Here is a 23669-nt window from a genome sequence, read left to right on the forward strand (position 1 = left end):
AAACTAATCCAATCCAAACAGGACTTTAGGTACATAATCCAGGTGAAACTATCTGCTAATACACACAGACACACACAATTTGTGTATATAACAATGCATCACGTTATTATTGTGTATTTGCCGCTATTACAGGTATCGTTCAGTGTTGAGGTCCGCGCCAGGGGCTGCCCAAAGGAGAAGACCAAAACTTTCACCATCAAACCTGTGGGCTTCAAAGACACACTCCAGATCACTGTTGACTTCGAGTGTGAGTGTAAGTGTCAGGCTCAGGAGCAGCCCAACAGCCCTAAGTGTAACCAAGGCAACGGTACCTTCGAGTGTGGCATCTGCCTGTGCCATCCAGGACGACTGGGTCCGAGGTGTGAGTGCGCCGAGGGGGATTACAGCCTGAGTGAGCAGGACATGTGCAGCGGCCCGAACAAAGTGATCTGCAGCGGGCGCGGGGACTGTGTGTGCGGTCAGTGTGTGTGTCACAACAACGACTTTGGAAAGGTCTGGGGGAAGAGGTGCGAATGTGACGATTTCAGCTGCCTGCGTTATAAAGGAGAGCTGTGCTCAGGTCAGAGATGTTTATATTTATATCACTATTACACTGTTACAACAAGATGGCTGCCTGTTCACGCTATACGCACGTGCTGGTTTTAAGTTAAGGTTTGACTTTTTTTTTTTTGTATTATAAAAAAATTATAGCGGCATCCGCCACATATGATGATTATTAAACTCTTGAATTTGTGCATTTGACCAGAGAAGTCAAGGATTTGCAAGTTATATTCAAGATTTTCTCAGCGTCTGGGAGTATGTACAGTATCCCAAACATCAACTCATCAACTCAGCTTAAAAAAGAAGTTAAATTCTTGTTCCTCTACTTTTTCTTAAGATAATATCATTTTACACTGTGTGGTTTCTTGGTAACATGACATGCTGCATATTTTTGTCTTATTAACTTCACGATGAGAATAAAAGACAGGCTGGTGAAGGAACGACTAGCTCTAGCTGCTATAATGTAAACGATAATAGGAACGATCTTGCCTTGCATTCCACAGCATAAATTGCAACTATACGCTCACAGGCCACTTTATTAGGAACACCCTGCTGTTTTATTTTCTGCAGTTCTGTAATCAGCCGATCCCTCGACAGCAGCACGGTGCATCAAATCCCACAGATACAAATCAAGAGCTTCAGTTAATGTTCACAATGTTCAAACATCGGAACGGGAAAAATTGTGAACTCACAGTGTGACTTTCTCTCACTGTGGTATGGGTGTTGGTTTGATCCAGATGGACTGGTTTGAGTATTTCAGAAGCTGCTGATCTCCTGGGGTTTTCACACACAACAGTCTCTAGAGTTTACACAGAATGGTGCAGAAAACAAAAAACACTGAGTGAGTGAGTGAGTGAGTGAGTGAGTGAGTGAGTGAGCGACAGTTCTGTGGGTGGAAAAAACAAACATCTTGTTGATAAGAGAGGGTCAGAGGGAAATGGACAGATTGGTTTGAGTATTTATTTGTTTTTTGCCAAAATAATCACTCTTTACAACCGTGGTGAGCAGAAAAGCATCTCAGCATGCAACAGCGAGAGAAGAACACATTGGGTTCCACTCCTGCAGCCAAGAACAGGGATCTTACAATCAACAATTTTTTCTTCTAAAGAAAAAAAATAAATAATAATAATAATAGGGCGGGCGGCACGGTGGTGTAGTGGTTAGCGCTGTCGCCTCACAGCAAGAAGGTCCTGGGTTCGAGCCCCGGGGCCGGCAAGGGCCTTTCTGTGTGGAGTTTGCATGTTCTCCCCGTGTCCGCGTGGGTTTCCTCCGGGTGCTCCGGTTTCCCCCACAGTCCAAAGACATGCAGGTTAGGTTAACTGGTGACTCTAAATTGAGCGTAGGTGTGAATGTGAGTGTGAATGGTTGTCTGTGTCTATGTGTCAGCCCTGTGATGACCTGGCGACTTGTCCAGGGTGTACCCCGCCTTTCACCTGTAGTCAGCTGGGATAGGCTCCAGCTTGCCTGCGACCCTGTAGAAGGATAAAGCGGCTAGAGATAATGAGATGAGATGAGATGAGAATAATAGGGCGGCACGGTGGTGTAGTGGTTAGCACTGTCGCCTCACAGCAAGAAGGTTCTGGGTTCGAACCCAGCGGCCAGCGAGGGCCTTTCTGTGTGGAGTTTGCATGTTCTCCCCGTGTCTGCGTGGGTTTCCTCCGGGTGCTCCGGTTTCCCCCACAGTCCAAAGACATGCGGTTAGGTTGATGTGGGGCGGCCTTGGCCTGAGGTGCCCTTGAGCGAGGTACCGAACCCCTGACTGCTCCCCGGGCGCTCTGGTGTGGCTGCCCACTGCTCTGAGTGTGTGTGCGTGTTCACTGCTTCAGATGGGTTAAATGCAGAGGATGAATTTCACTGTGCTTGAAGTGTGCATGTGACGAATAAAGGTTTCTTTTCTTCTAACAATAAGTTCCTATTAAAGTGGCCGGGGAGTGTGTATGGATAAAAAACATGGCAAGTCATTCTTTAATTTACCAAAACAATTATACTTGTTGGAATAAAACACTTCCAGATGTGCTAGTATTGGAAATGAATCAACTTTAGAATGGTACCATAATCTGTTGTTGATCATTTTCCTATAACAGCACACCGGTGTTTTATTCCTTACTCATTGAATTGCCAAGAGTGGGAAAACTGTGAGGGGGAAAAAAACCCTTTAAAAATCCACCATGTGTTCAAAGAACTTTAACTCTCAGGTTTTTGTTGTTTGGGTTTTGTTTGACGCATTTCAGTATGGATGAGATTTTCACTTATTTTGACAGAATCCTTCTCAAAAAAAAAAACTTGTCGACTTCTGTTGTAGCTCCGTGTTCTGTTGCATTTCATGAAGCCCTCACTGGAGAGGAGTTACTTGGAACAGCACAATGGGCGTCTCTTTATTGAAATAAACATGCCGTGTAGAAGGGTGTGGACTTGTAAGCGAGCGTCAGTGAGCCGAGTGTGTTTGTGTTAGAGGCAGATCAGAGCCGGTCAGCAGTTCATGTACCGTCATGGAACATCTCAGCAATGATCACTCACTCATCTGCAGGGTAGAAATATCACTGCGGCTCATTCTGCTCCTCTTAACTTTAACTTCAGCTCTAAATACCGTCTGTCTTTTTGTTTTGTCTGTCTGGCTTAAACACTGAAATGGTATTTTCCTGTTTTCATGATAAACAGGCTTGCCTGCTTGGTCCCAATGTCACTCAGCGGTAATCAAAGCGGTATTTACCTTCTTCCCTAAAAGTACAGTGATTATAGTGAACATGCCGTTCTGCATTACTACACACCGATGATGTCATGAGACTATAATAGCTGGACACAGTGAGGGAGTTGAGCGGGTTTCAGACTTATTGCGCTGGAATGAAATTGAGTTTTTTATGTGGGATGCGTGATTATAGGCCGTGTGGTGTTCCTCATGTGGTACTAACAGTTGTTTGTCTACAGTGGTCTTGCCATTGTATTCATTTTTTTCCTCTTTTTTTCTACAGGTTGCTCTGAGTGTGTTATGTTTGTCTTAAACGTGAACTGGGGGGAAGAAAAATAAAACCCAGACAGCCTGGAGTGCAAAACTTTGATTCTCTAAAACTCTGGTTGGAAATAAGTACATCATTAATGTTATAGTATCCTCACAAAATGACAGAATCTCATCTCATTATCTGTAGCCGCTTTATCCTGTTCTACAGGGTCGCAGGCGAGCTGGAGCCTATCCCAGCTGACTACGGGCGAAAGGCGGGGTTCACCCTGGACAAGTCGCCAGGTCATCACAGGGCTGACACATAGACACAGACAACCATTCACACTCACATTCACACCTACGCTCAATTTAGAGTCACCAGTTAACCTAACCTGCATGTCTTTGGACTGTGGGGGAAACCGGAGCACCCGGAGGAAACCCACGCGGACACGGGGAGAACATGCAAACTCCACACAGAAAGGCCCTCGCCGGCCCCAGGGCTCGAACCCGGACCTTCTTGCTGTGAGGCGACAGCGCTAACCACTACACCACCGTGCCGCCCATGACAGAATTGTTCGAAAAATAATAAGAATAAGAATTAAATGTCAAGGCACAGTGATGTAGTGGTTAGCACTGTCACCTCACAGCAAGAAGGTTCTGGGTTCGAGCCCTCATGTGTGCGCTAAGGATGCTCACGGATGTCTTCATGGTTTGTGACAGATGAATTAATCCAGTGCTTGACCCATAGCATATTTCAACACGACCAAACTTTCCAGGGATGGAAGCCACGTCCTCCCGGCTGTCAAAGTAGCTCCTCGGCTCTCATGTATTCTGACGGAAGGGTCTGGAACGTGTGCCAGTTGACCCGTGGAAGGCTCAGAATCATCTACTGGCATCTACCATGAAGTGAGACCGAAGCATAAGGGTCATGGTGGGGATTTTTATTTATTTGTTTATTTATTTATTTATAGCTACATACTTTTGCATTCCCTCACAATACTTTTGTGTTACTCCACAAAAAGGGTTAAGGTTGGGGGTATGGTTAAGGCAAAAGTATTGCACGAGAATGCAAAAGTGGCTCTAAAAAATCTCTACCATGACCCTTAGAGGACGCGGTACTATTTTGAAAAACGTTTAAAAAAAGGAAAAAACAATACCGAGGCGGCACGGTGGTGTAGTGGTTAGCGCTGTCGCCTCACAGCAAGAAGGTTCTGAGTTCGAGCCCCGGGGCCGGCGAGGGCCTTTCTGTGCGGAGTTTGCATGTTCTCCCCGTGTCCGCGTGGGTTTCCTCCGGGTGCTCCGGTTTCCCCCACAGTCCAAAGACATGCAGGTTAGGTTAACTGGTGACTCTAAATTGAGCGTAGGTGTGAATGTGAGTGTGAATGGTTGTCTGTGTCTATGTGTCAGCCCTGTGATGACCTGGCGACTTGTCCAGGGTGAACCCCGCCTTTCGCCCGTAGTCAGCTGGGATAGGATCCAGCTCGCCTGCGACCCTGCACAGGATAAACAGCTACAGATAATGGATGGATGTGACATGGGTGTGCACCACATCCAAAAAATCATTTCATAAAAAGTTTTGCCATGACTGTATCACTCTCCTGATCTGGACAAGGTTGTACATATATAACAATTACCAGTGTTTTAACACATAGAGGTCATTTTTGGCAATAAAATAAGGATTCAATAAAAAAAACAGGTGTTCCATGAAATACTCAGATCTCTGTAGCTAAAATTTGAGAGTGATCCAGATCAATCTGTACCAGTTAAGTCTAGTTTTTCTTCTTTCTATAAAATATAATGTCAAGATATTTAACAGCTATTCCATGAGTCGCATAGCAGGGCAATTCCATGTAAATGTCAACCTCACCATGCAAAAATAAAGCAACATGTAATACATCAAAACCACTCCCAGAGATCTCACCTAGGCCTGTATTTTACAGATGTGAATAAGTTGAACCAATTTGTAACCAACCTAATATGTCACAGTCAGTCTTTCTTTCTTATAATGTAAAACCCAAGCTAAAATCAACTTTGATCATGTACAATTCTATATTATTGCCACAAGCCACAGAAATGTATGCTAAAATCCACAAAACAGCAAAACAATAGCCATCCTAAATATTATTTAAGAACTTTGATAGTTTTAGCTGATATTTAGAGAGTTTTTCAAAGGGTTATGGTGGTTAAATTGCTGATTTTCTAAACATATGCCATGTCTATTTCAGACGCGTCACATCCATAACGGAATTATGTCACATCCATAACGCTGATTTTTTCTTCCTAGATTCTGCTTGAAATAGAAAATATTTTAAACAAAGGCTTTTTTTATTTTCAGCTAAGACTCCTTTATTAAATGCATGCCTGCATTTGGATATTATGTTTGCAATTTCACAGAGTTTGATGAATATGTGTAGTCACTCTGGAAATGGGGTATTTTTTCCGTCACATCCATAACGCATGTCTTTTTTGCCATTTTCTAGAGTTCTAAATGTACTATGGGAATTCTTTTTTTTCCCATGACTTCTCCAATATGAGAGGTCTTAAAAATATACAACAAATTTTAAAATACTGGAAAGGAATAAAAATTAACTAGGTCAGTTGTTGCCATTTTGAGTCCAAATGTCACATCCATAACGCTGGAATTGCTCAGCACCGAGTTGTCTATAATCCATGTACGATGAGATTGAGCGGAATAACTGTTTTATTCTATCCACATTCACTGGATTTTGAGAAACGGAGCATTTTTATTTTTTGCAAATTCGATAAATAAAAACTTTATACAAAATATCCGACAAAATCATTTCCGCTTAGAATGTAAACAAACCGGCAAAATGACAGGAGCAGTTCATGAAAAATGTGATAATTCTTTTTCAATAATTCAATAATTTTTCAATAATTCTTGAGAAATAAAAAAAGATACGTTCTTACCATCAAATACTTTTATCTCTTTTTTTGGGGGGGAGGTTGTATTTTTTAAGGTTTTGTTTTTGAGCAGAGTTCTTATTTCATCCTCGGTTGGTTCAGCAACACGCTCCACCATTTTGTTTTTTTTCTACTTACGGTATATGAGCTGATATCCTAGTAGTAGAGTAGCCAATCAGAGTGCATGATTGCTCATATCCAGTGAATGTGAATAGAATAATAGAGAATATTTATATCACATACTGTACACTATATTAAAAAAGGGGAACATAAACCTTTGAGCTGACGTCATTTTCACCTTTCAGTGATTTTTCACAATCAGTATCAGAACATACACTGATCATTCTTTGTTAATTGTGAGAATGTGAGCATTTCTGTCTTATTCAAGTTGTTTTAAGGGTGTACAAACTTTTGAACTCAACTCTTGGACATGGATCAGTGTGCTTTCAGTTGCAGCATTTCCATTTCAGTCAGAGTTGATGTAGGATTGTCACTACACAATGCCTTGTGTAAAATTCCAGAGATTCCAAAACATTTCCGTTTTGCGAAAACCACGCCATGTTCGGTGAGGTGAAAGCATTTTGACAGCAGCTTTGTTCTTCTCAGATTTCATTCTGTAAACTGTATCCAGCCTAAAAGGACGGATCGGGCATGAGCTTCATTTCTGTGCATGTGTGGAATGTGCAGCTTGTCACATGATGTATTTTTATAGCCGAACTATTAACTAAACATTGCGTGCTTTCACAGAAAACATTACAATGCTGATGTTTTTCACGGGTAATCACTCAGGATATTAGGTGTGCCTTTTGGGTATCAGTAAATCTTTAGCAGCTTTACACCGTTCACCTCAAGCAGCAAACACTGTTTTTTGATTTATTTCAAACATACCCGTGATGTTAGCTGTTCAGAATCTGGTGATCTGATTCCTGGCTAGCGTGGCCATGTTGATCTTATGGATTTGCCTTTTGCAGGTCATGGCACGTGCTCATGCGGTTTCTGCCAATGTTACCCGGACTGGTCAGGGGAAAACTGTAACTGCTCCACCCGCACAGATACCTGCATGTCCAGCCTGGGGTTACTGTGTAGTGGCCATGGTCAGTGTGTGTGTGGAAGCTGTGAGTGTACTCAGCCCGGGGCCTATGGCTCCACCTGTGACAAGTGCCCCACCTGCCCTGACGCCTGCACTATAAAAAAGTGAGTTAAGCTGATTAAATATGAGTCGACTCTGAGATAAACAATTTGACTCACTGAGTAGAGCTAGAATTTCTAGCACGACAGTAGAGTTGAAGTTAGGACAAGAAAGCAAAGAGGCACTGAGATGCTAAGCCCAAACTTTAGCCTCAGTGCTTCCTGGCTGGACATGCAGCCTGTAATAAATATAGCCTCCCTCCTCACTGGGATTAAAGAATCAAAAGTATTTGTTAACTTTTTCACAACCTCGTATTGCTGCAAATATCTAATATGAAGTAAACCTCACTGTAGTGAAATGGATCCATCAGCCTGAAGTCTGTTCTCATTATATTGATATACTGAGACATAATTTTGAGCCTATTTAATAAAATAATGCTTTCATTTTGTTAAATCGTGAAAGCAAGCTTTCACAAATTTAATACCGGCCCTTCAGTTGTACTATTTGCCACATACAATTAACAGTTATTCCACGAAATCGAGTCGTACATGAGCTGATAGGTGACGAGGCGCGTAGCACCGAGATGTCTGTAATCCATGTACGACAAGATTGAGTGGAATAACTGTTTTATTCTTTCCACATTCACTGGATTTTGAGAAACAGAGCATTTTTACTTTTATTTTTTGCAAATTCAATAAATAAAAACTTTATACAAAAGATCTGACAAAATCATTTCCACTTGGAATGTAAACAAACCAGCAAAATGACAGGAGCAATTTGTGAAAAATGCGATAATAATAATTCTTGAAAATGTTTTAAAAAGATACGTTCTTACCATCAAATACTTTTATTCCATATTTCGTTGCTTTTTGTTTGTTGTACTTTTTGGGGTTTTGTTTTCGAGTAGAGGTTTTATTTCGTCCTCGGTTGGTTCAGCAACACGCCCCGCCATTTTGTTTTCCTCTACTCACAGTATATGAGCTGATAGCCTCGTACAGTGGTAGAGTAGCCAATCAGAGCACACGATTGCTCATATCCAGTGAATGTGGATAGAATAATCTCTGTTCCTTTCAGCTAAATCACACTCAGCAGATGCTGAACTAATCTATTTGTCAATCACATTTCATGTTATACGGAGTCTCATAATAAATGTGAAATCAAACATTTCACATTGAAGCAGAAAAGAACGAAACTGTAACTTCAAACATGCATAACGTTAACCATTGAGCTTCATCTCATCAGCATTCACATCATTTTCCATCTTGTAAAATTGTTCTTATAATAAAGACACACTGTTTAGTGGAGTTACTTTGCTAAATGTAATGCTCAGAGTCAGAATAAAGAGTTTTGCACAAGTATTCACCTTCCTTGAACTTCTCCGAATGTTGTGGTGTTCCAACCTGAAACAAACTGAACTAGGGTTATGTCGTGCATCTACATTACAGTAGATTAGAGGCATTTAGGAGACGCTGTTAGGCAGAACAACATACAACACACCCAGAGTAGCCCATGGAGCAGTTGGAGGTTAGGTGCCTTGATCAAGGAATCAAACCAGTGACCTTTTGGTCCCAAAGCTGCTTCTCTAACCATTAGGCCATGGCTTCCCACTACACAAAATGGCCAATAATATTCAAGTGTCTGTGGCGTGGTGGGGAGGTTAATATAATTTCCAATTAAAGTGTAATTTGAACTCAGTATAAATACACCTGCTCCTAGAGTTTAGTATAAATACACCTTTTCCAGAGTTTATGAACTGAAAACCAAGGAGCTCTCATAAAACATCCAGAACAAAGTTCTTTAAAAATATTCATTAGGGTTTAGTTCAAAATAAATCAAAAACTTAGAACATTTTGCAGAGCATCATTAAATCCATTATTAAACTAGAAGTACACTCAGTAGAGTCCATACCTTTGCCAAGCCACATATTATCAACATCAAAATCAAAGTACTTAAACCTTGGATAATACTAAAGCTGTCTACCAAATTTCATCCAAATCCATTCAATACTTTTTGGGAACAGGCAAAAAGTCCTGTATCCACATGAATATCTGGATTTGCATCAAAATCTAATCAATTGTTCCTTGACCCATGGCTCAGCTTTCCTCAAAATTTCATCGAAACGCGTTCACTGCTTTTTGAGTTATGTTGGGAACAGACAAACAAACAAACTAGCAAACAAACGGAGGTGAAAATATAACCTCCTTCAAAAAAGCTGGCAGAGGTAAAAATTGAAAAAAGAATATGATACAAACATGACTCCCAAAGTCAATGAATGGGTAAAGAAGGGATTAATCTGAGAAACAAATAAGATACCACTGGTAATTTTGAAGAAGCTGGAGGGATTCGTATGGCATAGTCCAATCAAGGGGGTGAATATTTATGCATGGCATTATAAAGAAGCAAATGTTGATAACCTGGTTGATTCATTTTGTTTGGGTAAAGTGGACAGAATTTATGTGACTTAGATATATATTTTTTGCCAGTTCCTGAACAGTAGTGATTTACAGTGAAGCTTTTCTATGATTATTATTATTATTATTATTATTATTATTATTATTATGTTGGGGTATTTTTTGCCAAGGTGTGTGTGTTGTGTGATTTTTTTTTTTTAATTTTTTTTTTTGTGTGTGTGTGATCCTCTACAGGGATTGTGTGGAGTGTCAGCATTTTCAGAGAGGAAAGCTCTTTGAGGAAGACAGCTGTGCCCGGATTTGCAGAGACGTGATTGAGCTGGTTGATGATCTCTGTAAGAGATGAAACTATAATCTGTAATATCAGGCTAATCATAAATGTGTTTCCATTGGCTTCCTGAGTTTTCTGGTGCTTTCCTGCTCCACAGATTTGCACGATAAGAATGCTGTGAACTGCACCTACAAGGACGAGGACGACTGTGTCCAGAGATTTCAGTACTATGAGGATAGTAGCGGGAAGTCCATTCTGTTTGTGGTAAAAGAGCCAGGTAACAATCTCGGCACTTTCAGGCTGTAATTTTACTAAGATTTAAAACTGTGTGATTTAAAAAGTACAAATGTATACAGTGTCTTGCAAAAGTATTCATCCCCCTTGGTGTTTGTCCTGTTTTGTCGCATTACAAGCTGGAATTAAAATGGATTTTTGGAGGATGAGCACCATTTGATTTACACAACATGCCAACAGCTTTAAAAGTGCACATTGTTTTTTTTTTTATTGTGACACAAACAATAATTAAGATGAAAAAACAGAAATCTGGAGTGTGCATAAGTATTCACCCCCCAAAGTCAATACTTTGTAGAGCTACCTTTTTCTGCAATTACAGCTGCAAGTCTCTTGGGGTATGTCTCTATTAGCTTAGCATATCTAGCCACTGGGATTTTTGCCCATTCCTCAAGGCAAAACTGCTCCAACTCCTTCAAGTTAGATGGGTTGTGTTGGTGTCCAGCAATCTTCAAGTTATGCCACAGATTCTCAATTGGATTGAGGTCTGGGCTTTGACTCAGCCATTCCAAGACATTTAAATGTTTCCCTTTAAACCACTCCAGTGGAGCTTTAGCAGTATGTTTAGGATCATTGTCCTGCTGGAACGTGAACCTTCGTCCCAGTCTCAAACCTCTGGCTGATTCAAACAGGTTTTCCTCCAGAATTGCTCTGTATTTAGTGCCATCCATCTTTCCTTCAGTCCTGACCAGCTTTCCTGTCCCTGCAGATGAAAAATATCCCCACAGCATGATGCTGCCACCACCATGCTTCACTGTAGGAATGGTGTTCTCAGGGTGATGGGTTTGCACCACACATGGTGTTTCCCATGATGGCCAAAAAGATCAATTTTAGTCTCATTTGACCAGAGAATCTTCTTCCATGTGTTTGGGGAGTCTGCCACATGCTGCTGGGCAAACTCCAAATGTGTTTTCTTCAGCAATGACTTTTTTCTGGCCACTCTTCCATAAAGCTCCGCTCTGTGGAGTGTACGGCTTAAAGTGGTCCTATGGTCAGATACTCCCATCTCCGCTGTGGATCTTTGCAGCTCCTTCAGTGTTATCTTTGGTGTCTTTGTTGCATCTCTGATTAATGCCCTCCTTGCCCGGTCTATGAGTTTTGGTGGGCGAGGCCTTCTCGTCAGGTTTGTAGTGATGCCATATTCTTTCCATTTTGCTATAATGGATTTAATGGAGCTCCCTGGGATATTCAAAGTTTGGGATATTTTTTTATAACCCAACCCTGATCTATACTTCTCCACAACTTTGTCTCTGACCTGTTTGGAGGCTCCTTGGTTTTCATGTTGCTTCCTTAGCAGTGTTGCAGAGTCAGGGTCCTTCCAGAACAGGTTGATTTATACAGACATCATGTGACAGATCATGTGACACTTTGATTGCACACAGGTGGATCTTAATCAACTAATTATGTGACTTATGAAGTGAATTGGTTGGAGCAGCTCTTATTTAGGGGTTTCATATGAAAGGCAATGAATACCTATGCACACTCCAGATTTCTGTTTTTTCATCTTAATTATTGTTTGTGTCACAATTTAAAAAAAAACAGTTTTCACCTTTAAAGTGGTCGGCATGTTGTGTAAATCGAATGATGCTAACCCTCCAAAAATCCATTTTAATTCCAGCTTGTAATGCAACAAAACAGGACAAACACCGAGGGGGATAAATACTTTTGCAAGACACTGTGAATGATGTTAGAGAATGAATGAATAAATAAAGGTAGAAAATAATATCTACAGACAATTTGACATCACAAACAACCATTTTTTTTACATGGTTAATGAATAAGCATGATTAGATTTAATCATGTTTCATATGTACTCTTCACTTCAAAACACAAAATTCTTCTTTGTCTGGAATTGCAGGAACGTCTGGCTTTTGAACACTTCGTCACAGAGTAGTGCTTTGCCGTTCACAAACGAGTCAGCTTTTTAAATGAACCCTGAGGCCTGACTTACATATTTGATACAATACAATTACTCTTGAAGTTCAGTGTAATAAAAATGCTCCTATAGAAATGTCATATTTCAATGAAATTTCAGGCATAGTCAGACAAAGAAGAACAAAAACCTTGTCCAGCTGAGAAAAGAAGTTTATTCTTATTGGTGAGCTGAGCCAAGGAATCTGACTCACTGAATAGAGCTGGAATTTCCATCACTGTGACAGTCGAAAACAAGACAGACAATATTAACCAAAAGACACATCATGACACTGAGCACAAACTTTAACCTCAGCTTTTGAGTCATTACTTCCGTTCCCAGCTGCTCATACGGGCTGAAATAAAGTACTGTATATACAGCCTCATACCCTTAAGTTAACCTTGAACAGTCTTTTAAAATGTTGTGCTGTGAATATCTAACCTGAAACCAACTGTACTGTTGTAAAATTAAGTTCAACATTACATTCAAAAGCCATTTTCATTATTTTTATGATACTGTGACATGGGGCGGCACGGTGGTGTAGTGGTTAGCGCTGTCGCCTCAAAGCAAGAAGGTCCTGGGTTCGAGCCCCGGGGCCGGCGAGGGCCTTTCTGTGTGGAGTTTGCATGTTCTCCCCGTGTCTGCGTGGGTTTCCTCCGGGTGCTCCGTTTTCCCCCACAGTCCAAAGACATGCAGGTTAGGTTAACTGGTGACTCTAAATTGAGCGTAGGTGTGAATGGTTGTCTGTGTCTATGTGTCAGCCCTGTGATGACCTGGTGACTTGTCCAGGGTGTACCCCGCCTTTCACCCGTAGTCAGCTGGGATAGGCTCCAGCTTGCCTGCGACCCTGTAGAACAGGATAAAGCGGCTACAGATGATGAGATACTGTGACATAATTTTCTGAACCTTTAATACAACCCCAATTCCATAAATTTGGGACACTGTGTAAACCATAAATAAAAAACAGAATATGATAATTTCCAAATCTTGGAAACCCTATATTTCATTGAAAATAGTACAAAAACAACATATCAAATGTTGAAACTGAGAAATTTTATTGTTTGTTGAAAAATATATGCTCATTTTGAATTTGATGTCGGCGACACATTTAAAAAAAGCTATGACAGGGGCAACAAAAGACTGAAAAAGTTGTGTAATGTTGAAAAAAAAACAACCCCCAAATTTAGTTAATTGTCAACAGGTCAGTAAGATGATTGGGTATAAAAAGAGCATCCCAGAGAGGCGGAGTCTCTCAGAAGTAAAGATGGGGCGGGGTTCACCGCTCTGTGAAAGACTGCGTAGGCAAACAGTGCAACAATTTCAGAATAACGTTCCTCAATGTAAAACTGCAAAGAGTTTGGGGATCACATCATCTCTGGTCCATAATATCATTAAAAGATTCAGAGAATCTGGAGAAATCTCTGTATGCAAGAGACAAGGCTGAAAACTGACGTTGGATGCCTGTGATCTTCAGGCCCTCAGGAGACACTGCATTAAAAGCAGACACGTGTCTGTAGTGGAAATCACTGTATGGGCTCAGGAACACTTCAGAAAACCATCGTCTGTGAAAACACTTCATTACTGCATCCACAAATGCAAGTTAAAACCAGATATAAAAATTATCCAGAAACCCCGCCCCCTTCTCTGGGCCCAAGCTCTTTTACGATGGACTGAGGCGAAGTGGAAAACTGTCCCGAGGTCTGACGAATCAAAAGTAGAAATTCTTTTTAGAAATCATGGACCCCACGTCCTCCAGGCTAAAGAGGAGAGGGACCATCCGGCTTGTTACCTCCGCCAAGGAGGTTATGTTTTGAGTAGCGTTGGTTTGTTTGTTTGTCTGTTAGCAACATTACGGAAAAAGTTGTGAACGGATTGCTCTGAAATTTTTTCCAGAGGTGTGACTGGGCACAAGTAACAATCCATTAAATTTTGGCGGTGATCCGGATCACCTTCTGGATCCCGGAATTTTTTAAAGGATTCTTGGTGGAGGTCTGCGCTCTCCGAGTGCTTTTCTAGTTATCAGTGCACAGCTCAAAAGCATCTGTGATCGTATGACAGGGTATTAGTGCACATGACATGCGTAGCTTTTACATCTGGGAAGGCCTCATTAATGCTGAATGATATAAACACGTTTCAGAGCAGCATGGTGCCATCCAGACAAAATCTTTTTCAGGGAAGGCTTTCCTTCGTTCAGCAAGACAATGACAAACCACTTTCTGCACATATTAAAACTGCATGGCTCAGTAGTAAGAGTCCAGGTGCTAAACTGGCCTGCTGCAGTCCAGACCTGTCTCCCATTTAAAACATTTGGTGCATTATAAAGCACAAAATACAACAAAGGAGACCACAAACTGTTGAGCAACTGAAATTGTATATCAGGCAAGAATGGGACAATATTTCTCTTTCAATACTAGAGCAATTGGTCTCTTCAGTTCCCACACGTTTACAGAATGTTGTTAAAAGTAGAGGTGATGCAACATAGTGGTAAACACGCCCCTCTCCCAACTTTTTTGAAACGTGTTGCTGACATCAAATAAAACAAAAACATTTCTCAGTTTCAACATTTCATATGTTGTCTTTGTCCTTTTTTCAATGAAATATAGGGTTTCCAAGATTTGAAAATTATCACATTCTTTTTTTTAATTTACATTTTACACAGTGTCCCAAATGTATGGAATTGGGGTTGTAAGTTAATCGTGTTATTTTATGAAATGGTGTAAAATAGCTTCAAGAAATTGATTGCCTGCCCTTCAGTTGAACTAACTGACACACAAATCTCTATTATTTTCAGCAGTATGATACATGCGAGTGCTATTTGCATAAGCACGGCCCTGAATTTTGCACTTTGGGGTCGAAATGCACCAAAAGAGACCTACAGATTTTGAAAGAATAAATCCTCCATGTAGACCCTGTTTGAAACTTAGCTCAGTCTTTTTGTAAATGTTGAAAATGACACATGTTTGAAGCAAATAAATAGTAATTAAATCGCATCCTCAGACAGACACTTCACTTAGACCAACAAGCGTATGTGGCAGTGTGTTCTGTGGTTAAACCTCACGAATGAAGAATGTGTAACTGCGTGCTGTGTGATATTTAAGCTGAGTCCCAGGGGTTGAATATCAGACTGCGGTTTACTTCCCAGGGTGTCCAGGTACACTGCGGTGGGTGAATGTGTGCGTGTGTGTCTGAGCCTATGTGCATTTCTGCTTCTAAAGCGGCCGTTGTGAGGGTGTGGGTCATTAAAACAGCAAATGACTGGAGCCTGCAGTGAGAGCTGAGCCCCTTTACTTTAACAAACCCACATGTGAAACATGGGCTCCATTAAACACTCGAACACACGGGCCAGGAGCACAGAAAGGAGCCTGGTCTAGTAAAGCAAGGCAATAAACAGCATCCGAGCTACTGAGGAACACGCTGACATGGCATAATGTGCACCGTAATCACACAGGAAGAGGCGGAGACACGTCTACACACACGTCTGATAAAAGCATGACACTGCATGGAAGTTTATTCAGTGGATCAGTCATGTTATCAGCCTGAACTGTTATCGTCTAACTAAATAATCTTTAGTTTCAAAACTTTTGACCCCATCCAGTGTAAAATAAAAAATAAAAATTAATCCTAATATCCCACTCATTAAGCACACACAAATATCAACTATCATCATACATTACACTGTGTTGTATTTAAATTTGAAAAATTTTACATCATATTAAAACATTACCATATTTTATTAAAATTGCATTCAAATTAAATCCAAGATGACGACATCATTTTATTATTTATGTGGTTTTATGTTCAACCAATTTGAAACCAATTTGAGCAATCAAATGAAATGAGTACCAATAATATAACAAATTAAAAACAAAATACCTGTCATTGCTGTTACTCGTAAAACAATTTTAATCATAACTAATTATGGGCTACATCAAAATTTAAATTAAAAAAAAAAGTGTAGCCGTCCTGGCTAAACATTACAAATGAATCTACAATTCCAAAAAAGTTGGGACGCTGTGTAAAATGTAAATAAAAACAGAAGGCACATCTTTGCACATCTCATCAACCCATATTTTTTTCACAATAAAACATAGACAACATATCAAATGTTGAAACGGAGACATTTTACTGTTTCATGAAAAATATTCGCTCGTTTTGAATTTGATGGCAGACACAAAAAAGTCTCAAAAAAGTTGGGACGGGGCAACGAAAGACTGGAAAAGTAAGTGGTACTAAAAAGAAACAGCTGGAGGAACATTTTGCAGCTAATTAGGTGAATTGGCAACAGGTCAGTAACGTGATTGGGTATAAAAAGAGCATCTTAGAGAGGCTGAGTCTCTCAAAAGTAAAGCTGGGCTGAGGTTCACCAATCTGTGAAAAACTGCATTTATAAAATTGTGGAACAATTTCAGAATAATGTTCCTCAATGTAAAATTGCGAAGGCTTTGAATATCTCATCGTCTACAGGACATAATATGATCAAAAGATTCCAAGAGTCTGGAGAAATTTCTGTCAATATCCAGTCTATATTGGATGCCATGATCTTCAGGCCCTAAGGTGGCACTGCATTAAAAGCAGACATGATTCTGTAATGGATGGGAATGGGCTCAGAAAGACTTCCAGAAATCATTGTCTGTGAACATACAGTGGTGCTTGAAAGTTTGTGAACCCTTTAGAATTTTCTATATTTCTGCATAAATATGACCTAAAACATCATCAGATTTTCACACAAGTCTGAAAAGTAGACAAAGAGAACCCAGTTAAACAAATGAGACAAAAATATTTTACTTGGTCATTTATTTATTGAGGAAAATGATCCAATATTACATATCTGTAAGTGGCAAAAGTATGTGAACCTCTAGGATTAGCAGTTAATTTGAAGGTGAAATTAGAGTCAGGTGTTTTCAATCAATGGGATGACAATCAGGTGTGAGAGGGCACCCTGTTTTATTTAAAGAACAGGGATCTATCAAAGTCTGATCTTCACAACACATGTTTGTGGAAGTGTATCATGGCATGAACAAAGGAGATTTCTGAGGACCTCAGAAAAAGCGTTGTTGATGCTCATCAGGCTGGAAAAGGTTCCAAAACCATCTCTAAAGAGTTTGGACTTCACCAATCCACAGTCAGACAGATTGTGTACAAATGGAGGAAATTCCAGACCATTGTTACCCTCCTCAGGAGTGGTCGACCAACAAAGATCACTCCAAGAGCAAGGCGTGTGATAGTCGGCAAGGTCACAAAGGACCCCAGGGTAACTTCCAAGCAACTGAAGGCTTCTCTCACTGCATTCCAGCATAAGAACCTTATCCCATCTGTGAAACATGATGGTGGTAGTATCATGGTTTGGGCCTGTTTTGCTGCATCTGGGCCAGGACGGCTTGCCATCAGTGATGGAACAATGAATTCTGAATTATACCAGTGAATTCTAAAGGAAAATGTCAGGACATCTGTCCATGAACTGAATCTCAAGAGAAGGCGGGTCATGCAGCAAGACAACGACCCTAAGCACACAAGTCGTTCTACCAAAGAATGGTTAAAGAAGAATAAAGATAATGTTTTGGAATGGCCAAGTCAAAGTCCTGACCTTAATCCAATGGAAATGTTGTGGAAGGACCTGAAGCGAGCAGTTCATGTGAGGAAACCCACCAACATCCCAGAGGTGAAGCTGTTCTGTACAGAGGAACGAGCTAAAATTCCTCCAAGCCGGTGTGCAGGACTGATCAACAGTTACCGCAAACGTTTAGTTGCAGTTATTGCTGCACAAGGGCGTCACACCAGATACTGAAAGCAAAGGTTCACATACTTTTGCCACTCACAGATATGTAATATTGGATCATTTTCCTCAATAAATAAATGACCAAGTATAATATTTTTGTCTCATTTGTTTAACTGGGTTCTCTTTATCTACTTTTAGGACTTGTGTGAAAATCTGATGATGTTTTAGGTCATATTTATGCAGAAATATAGAAAATTCTAAAGGGTTCACAAACTTCCAAGCACCATTGTAGTTCGCCGTGCCATCCGCAAATGCAGATTCAAGCTCTATCCCGCAAAGAAGAAGTGATATGTGAACATGATCCAGAAACACCGCTGTCTTCTCTGGGCCAAAGCTCATTTAAAATAGACTGAGGCGAAGTGGAAAACGCTTCTGTGGTCAAACTAATTGAAATTTGAAATTCTTTTTGGAAATCATGGACGCCGTGTCCACTGGACTAAAGAGGGGAGGGACCATCCGCCTTGTTATCAGCATTCAGTTCAAAAGCCAGCATCTTTGATGGTATGGGGTTCATTAGTGCCTATGGCATGTGCAGCTTGCACATCTGGAAAGGCACCATCAATGCTGAAAGGTATATACACGTTTTAGAGCAACATGTGCTCCCATCCAGATGACATGCATATTTCAGCAAGACAATACTAAACCACATACTGCATTTATTACAACAGCATGGCTTCACAGTAGAAGAGTACTGGTGCTAAACTGGCCTGCCTGCAGTCCAGACTTTTCACCAATTGAAAATATTTGGCTCATCATGACATAAAAAATACAACAAAGAAGACCCAGGACTTTTGAACAGCTAGAATCCTATATCAGGCAAGAATAGGACAACGTTCCTCTCCCAAAACTCCAGCAACTGCTCTCCTCAGTTCCCAGACATTTACGGACTGTTGTTAAAAGAAGAGGGGATGCTCCACAGTGGTAAACATGCCCTCCTGTCCCAACTTTTTTGAGTTGTGTTGCTGCCATCAATTATTCAAAATTACCTTATTTTTTTCTTAAAATGGTACATTTTCTCAGTTTAAACATTTGATATATTGTCTGTGTTCTACTGTAAAAAATATATGGGTGTATGAGATTTGCAAATCATTGCATTCTGTTTTTATTTACATTTTACACAGCGTCCCAACCTTTTTGGAATTGGGGTTGTATATATACTGTATGTATATTTTAGCTGTGGGCTTTTCACAGCTCTCATCTCATCTCATCTCATTATCTGTAGCCGCTTTATCCTGTTCTACAGGGTCGCAGGCGAGCTGGAGCCTATCCCAGCTGACTACGGGCGAAAGGCGGGGTACACCCTGGACAAGTCGCCAGGTCATCACAGGGCTGACACATAGACACAGACAACCATTCACACTCACATTCACACCTACGCTCAATTTAGAGTCACCAGTTAACCTAACCTGCATGTCTTTGGACTGTGGGGGAAACCGGAGCACCCGGAGGAAACCCACGCGGACACGGGGAGAACATGCAAACTCCGCACAGAAAGGTCCTTGTCGGCCACGGGGCTCGAACCCGGACCTTCTTGCTGTGAGGCGACAGCGCTAACCACTACACCACTGTGCCGCCTGCTTTTCACATCTATTATATGTAATGATAAAACTTATCTGATAATAATCGTATAATTATTTTTGCGCACACATAAACACATGATAAATCATTTTTCATGTAAATGTATGAAAGCAATGCTATTTCTGTCTTCCTCTGACATCTTGTTCCTACATCGACGGTACCTGTCAAAAGTTTGGGCACACCTTCTAATTCAATGTCTCTTTCTTTATTTTTTAATTAAAAATCACTTCATGTCTTAAAGTAATGATGGATGTCGTTTCTCTTTACTTAGTTGAGCAGTTCATGACACAATATGGATTACGACAGTTGTGAAATAGGGACATTTACTGTATTTTTATTATTTACTATTTACTGTTTGATCTCAAAACACATTAAGAAGGCAAGACACTCATCCACTAATTAACTTTTGACGAGGTACAGCTGTTAATTGAAAAGCATTCCAGGTGACTCCCACATGAAGCTGGTTAAGATAATGACAAAAGTGTACAAAGAGCCATTAAGAGAAATGCTGGATACATTAAAGAATCTAAAATATCAAACATACTTTGTTTAACACTTTTTTTTTTTGTTTACCACATAATTCCAGATATGCTCCATATGTTATTTCATAGTTTTGATGTCTTCATCCATTATCCGTAAGCGCTTATCCTGTACAGGGTCGCGGGTGAGCTGGATCCTATACCAGCTGACTATGGGCGGGGTTCACCCTGGACAAGTCGCCAGGTCATCACAGGGCTGACACATAGACACAGACAACCATTCACACTCACATTCACACCTACGCTCAATTTAGAGTCACCAGTTAACCTAACCTGCATGTCTTTGGACTGTGGGGGAAACCGGAGCACCCGGAGGAAACCCACGCGGACACGGGGAGAACATGCAAACTCTGCACAGAAAGGCCACCGTCAGCCACTGGGCTCAAACCCAGGACCTGTGAGGTGACAGTGCTAACTACTACACCACTGTGACATCCTGATGGCTTCAGTATTGTTCTACAATGTAGAAAATAGTCACAATACAGCAAAACCTATGGATGAGTAGCATGAGGTGTACAAACTTTTGACTGGTACTGTCTTTGGGATTTATGTGGTTAGGTTGAGCCGATAGGGTGAGGGTTCGGTTGCTGGAGCTTGAACCCCTGACCCTCAACCCAGAGTCTGAATCAGTTGATCCAAGAGCAGCCCAAAGCAATGTTATTTCTGTTAAGGATGGAAATTTAGTGATTTTTATTTTTTAACCAACAGACATAAGGAAAATGTATCTTCACTTGAAATGTATTTGTTTGTCGTCCATTTGCTTTTCTGTACTTTTTTTGTCCCAAAATTTTAAGCCTTTTACATACAGTACCAGTCAAAAGTTTGGACACGTCGACTCATTCATAGGCTTTTCTTTATTTTGACTATTTTCCACAACTGCATTAATCCATACAGTATTATATCAAGAACTGCTCAACTAAGTAAAGAGAAACGACATCCATCATTACTTTAAGAAATGACGCATCTTTTAATTAATAAAAATAAAGAAAAGACATTGAATTAGAGGGTGGGTCCAAACTTCTGACTGGTACTGTATGTGTTTTCATACTCAGAGCAACAGCAGTATTTTGACTTCATCCCCTGGTCCAGATGGTCTTTTCTGACCTCACTTCCTGCTCTCTCCTAGACTGCCCTAAAGGACCTGACATCCTGGTCGTTCTCCTCTTTGTTGCTGGAGCTATACTAATCCTGGGTCTCGTCGCCTTGCTCATCTGGAAGCTGCTGGTGACGATTCACGACCGCCGTGAGTTTGCCAAGTTTGAGGAGGAGCGAGCAAGAGCCAAGTGGGAAACGGTGAGTCTGGGACATTTAACAAAAAGATAATAATCACTCATATTTATCCTGTCTGTATACCCTTTAACAGGGTTGTATCGACACATGGTATTCAGTTCATGTACTTGATATCCTATACATCCTGCGTTGTTTACATTAAAGTCAAAATTAGTATTCGTCGTTTTTAAAAGTCATCTGGTAAATCATAGATGTGGGCGGGATGATTTTATTGTCCCTGTGGCATGCTGTTTTCCCTGAAGAACAAAGCAACGCCTCCATTCCCTCAGGCACATTTGGCTTTAAATTATGCCTTGCTAATTAGGCTTTCCTGGTGAGGTCTGTAGGCTCGCACTCACACAATGTTATTCCAACCACATGTGGGATTGCGTCTGCTTTAGAAACTCTTCCTCTGTACAGCTCTCCCAGTTTCATTCCTGCTCAAAAGTAGAAATGAACAACTACGTTTTCCTTTGTGTTTATTTATGAATTTCTTACAAGTGGCATAGACTAGAGTGCTAGTGAGTGCATGGGGGAATCCATGGCCTAATGGTTAAAGAAGCAGCTTTGGGAACTAAAAGGTTGCTGGTTCAAATCCCTAGAATGGCTGAAGTGCCCTTGAGTGCGGTAACTAACCCCAGGCAGCTCTGGGTATGCTATACATTGCTTTGGATGAGAGTGTCTGCTAAATGCCTGTAATGTAATGCTAGCATTGCACAGATAATACTTACACTGTGTTCAATTTTACAACATAATCTGTATATAAATGTCCAGTAACTCATTGTCATTTACACGAGTTGAAGCCGATCCATCGAGACCCACATGCAGTACCAGTCAAAAGTTTGTATGCCTTCCAGTTCAATGTTTTTTCTTTATTTTTATTAATTAAAAGTCACTTTGTGCCTTAAAGTAATGATGGATGTTGTTTCTCTTTACTGAGTCAAGCAGTTCATGTAATATGGATTACTAGAGTTGTGGTGTGTAATAGGGCGACTCCTCCTTCTGTAGATCCAGAGCTTCTGCCTTTTCATCTAAGATTGTCAACCCTTCTCCTTTCACCATTTCTCCTCTTCGAAACACGATTTCAGCGCATTTCTTCACCCCATACACTGCTCCAGTATCCTCACTAGCCTTCACTATTGTCTCGTTGGCAGCTTCCAACAGCTGGTGGTTCTCTTGATAAGTCTTCAAATCATCTATGAACAGGCTGTGAGTTCTCTTTGTTAATCGTTCTCCAGTGGGGCCCATCCTATAACCCCTCATCTCCTGTAAGAGCATCATGACAGGGATCTCGGTCAGACAGAAGCCTACAAGGGAGTAACTGCCCCCTTGTAGGAATCCACAGTGTATGTGGATCCATCGGTTCTGTGCTGTGTGGTCTCCTATGTTAATTTCAAGTCTGGTCTTCCAATTCACCATCAACTTTTGCAGCACATCTAACACCTGTTGTGGCATCCCCATCCATTCATAGACTATGAGCATCCAGTCATGATGGACCATATCATAAGCCTTGCGATAATCGTAAAAGGCAACTGCTAGGTCACGCTTGTGTTCCCTCACCTTATCCATAATACATTTGTCAACAAGCAGCTGGTCAACTGTTCCTAAGACTCCTTTGGTTGCTCCTAGTTGCCCTTCATCCCAGACTCCATTCCTTTGTGCATGTTCTTTCATGTATTTTCCAAGGAGGCCGGTGAACAACTTATATGATGTGTTCAGGCATGTAATTGGTCGATAATCCTCTTCAAATGACAACTCTTCCACCTTTGGAAGGAGCACCGTTCTTCCTAGAACCTATTATTATTATTATTATTATCTCATCCGGCTGACAGGTGATGAACTTATACCATCATGTGTCGTCTGTCCGGCGGCATCCGCATTTCACAAAAATCGCTTTTCTCTCTCAATTCTTCAATTTTTATTCTTTTTGGCAGGAAGGTAGGTCTGCCTGGGGTGCATATAGCTTCTACCCAAATTTGCATAGTTGCAATTAATAATGAAGATATGGAGTAATTAATCAATCCCTAACGAGCAGTTTCCACACAAATCACTTCTTCTCCAGTTCTTCACCGATTTTGATTCTTTCTGGCAGGAAG

The 23669-nt window shown here is 40.9% G+C and overlaps 1 protein-coding gene across 1 annotated transcript in view; it reads left to right on the top strand.

The window, feature by feature from the left end:
* Positions 1 to 23669, top strand: part of itgb3b (integrin beta 3b) — a 72426-nt gene that overhangs the window by 45422 nt on the left and 3335 nt on the right. Inside the window, exons 10-14 of the mRNA XM_060940320.1 lie at positions 133 to 559; positions 7369 to 7591; positions 10172 to 10272; positions 10366 to 10485; positions 21431 to 21597. Coding sequence (XP_060796303.1) covers positions 133 to 559; positions 7369 to 7591; positions 10172 to 10272; positions 10366 to 10485; positions 21431 to 21597 — 1038 coding nt within the window. The remainder of the gene's footprint in view (positions 1 to 132; positions 560 to 7368; positions 7592 to 10171; positions 10273 to 10365; positions 10486 to 21430; positions 21598 to 23669) is intronic.

The sequence above is a fragment of the Neoarius graeffei genome, chromosome 14 (assembly GCF_027579695.1).
Source record: "Neoarius graeffei isolate fNeoGra1 chromosome 14, fNeoGra1.pri, whole genome shotgun sequence".
Classification (NCBI taxonomy): Eukaryota; Metazoa; Chordata; class Actinopteri; order Siluriformes; family Ariidae; genus Neoarius; species Neoarius graeffei.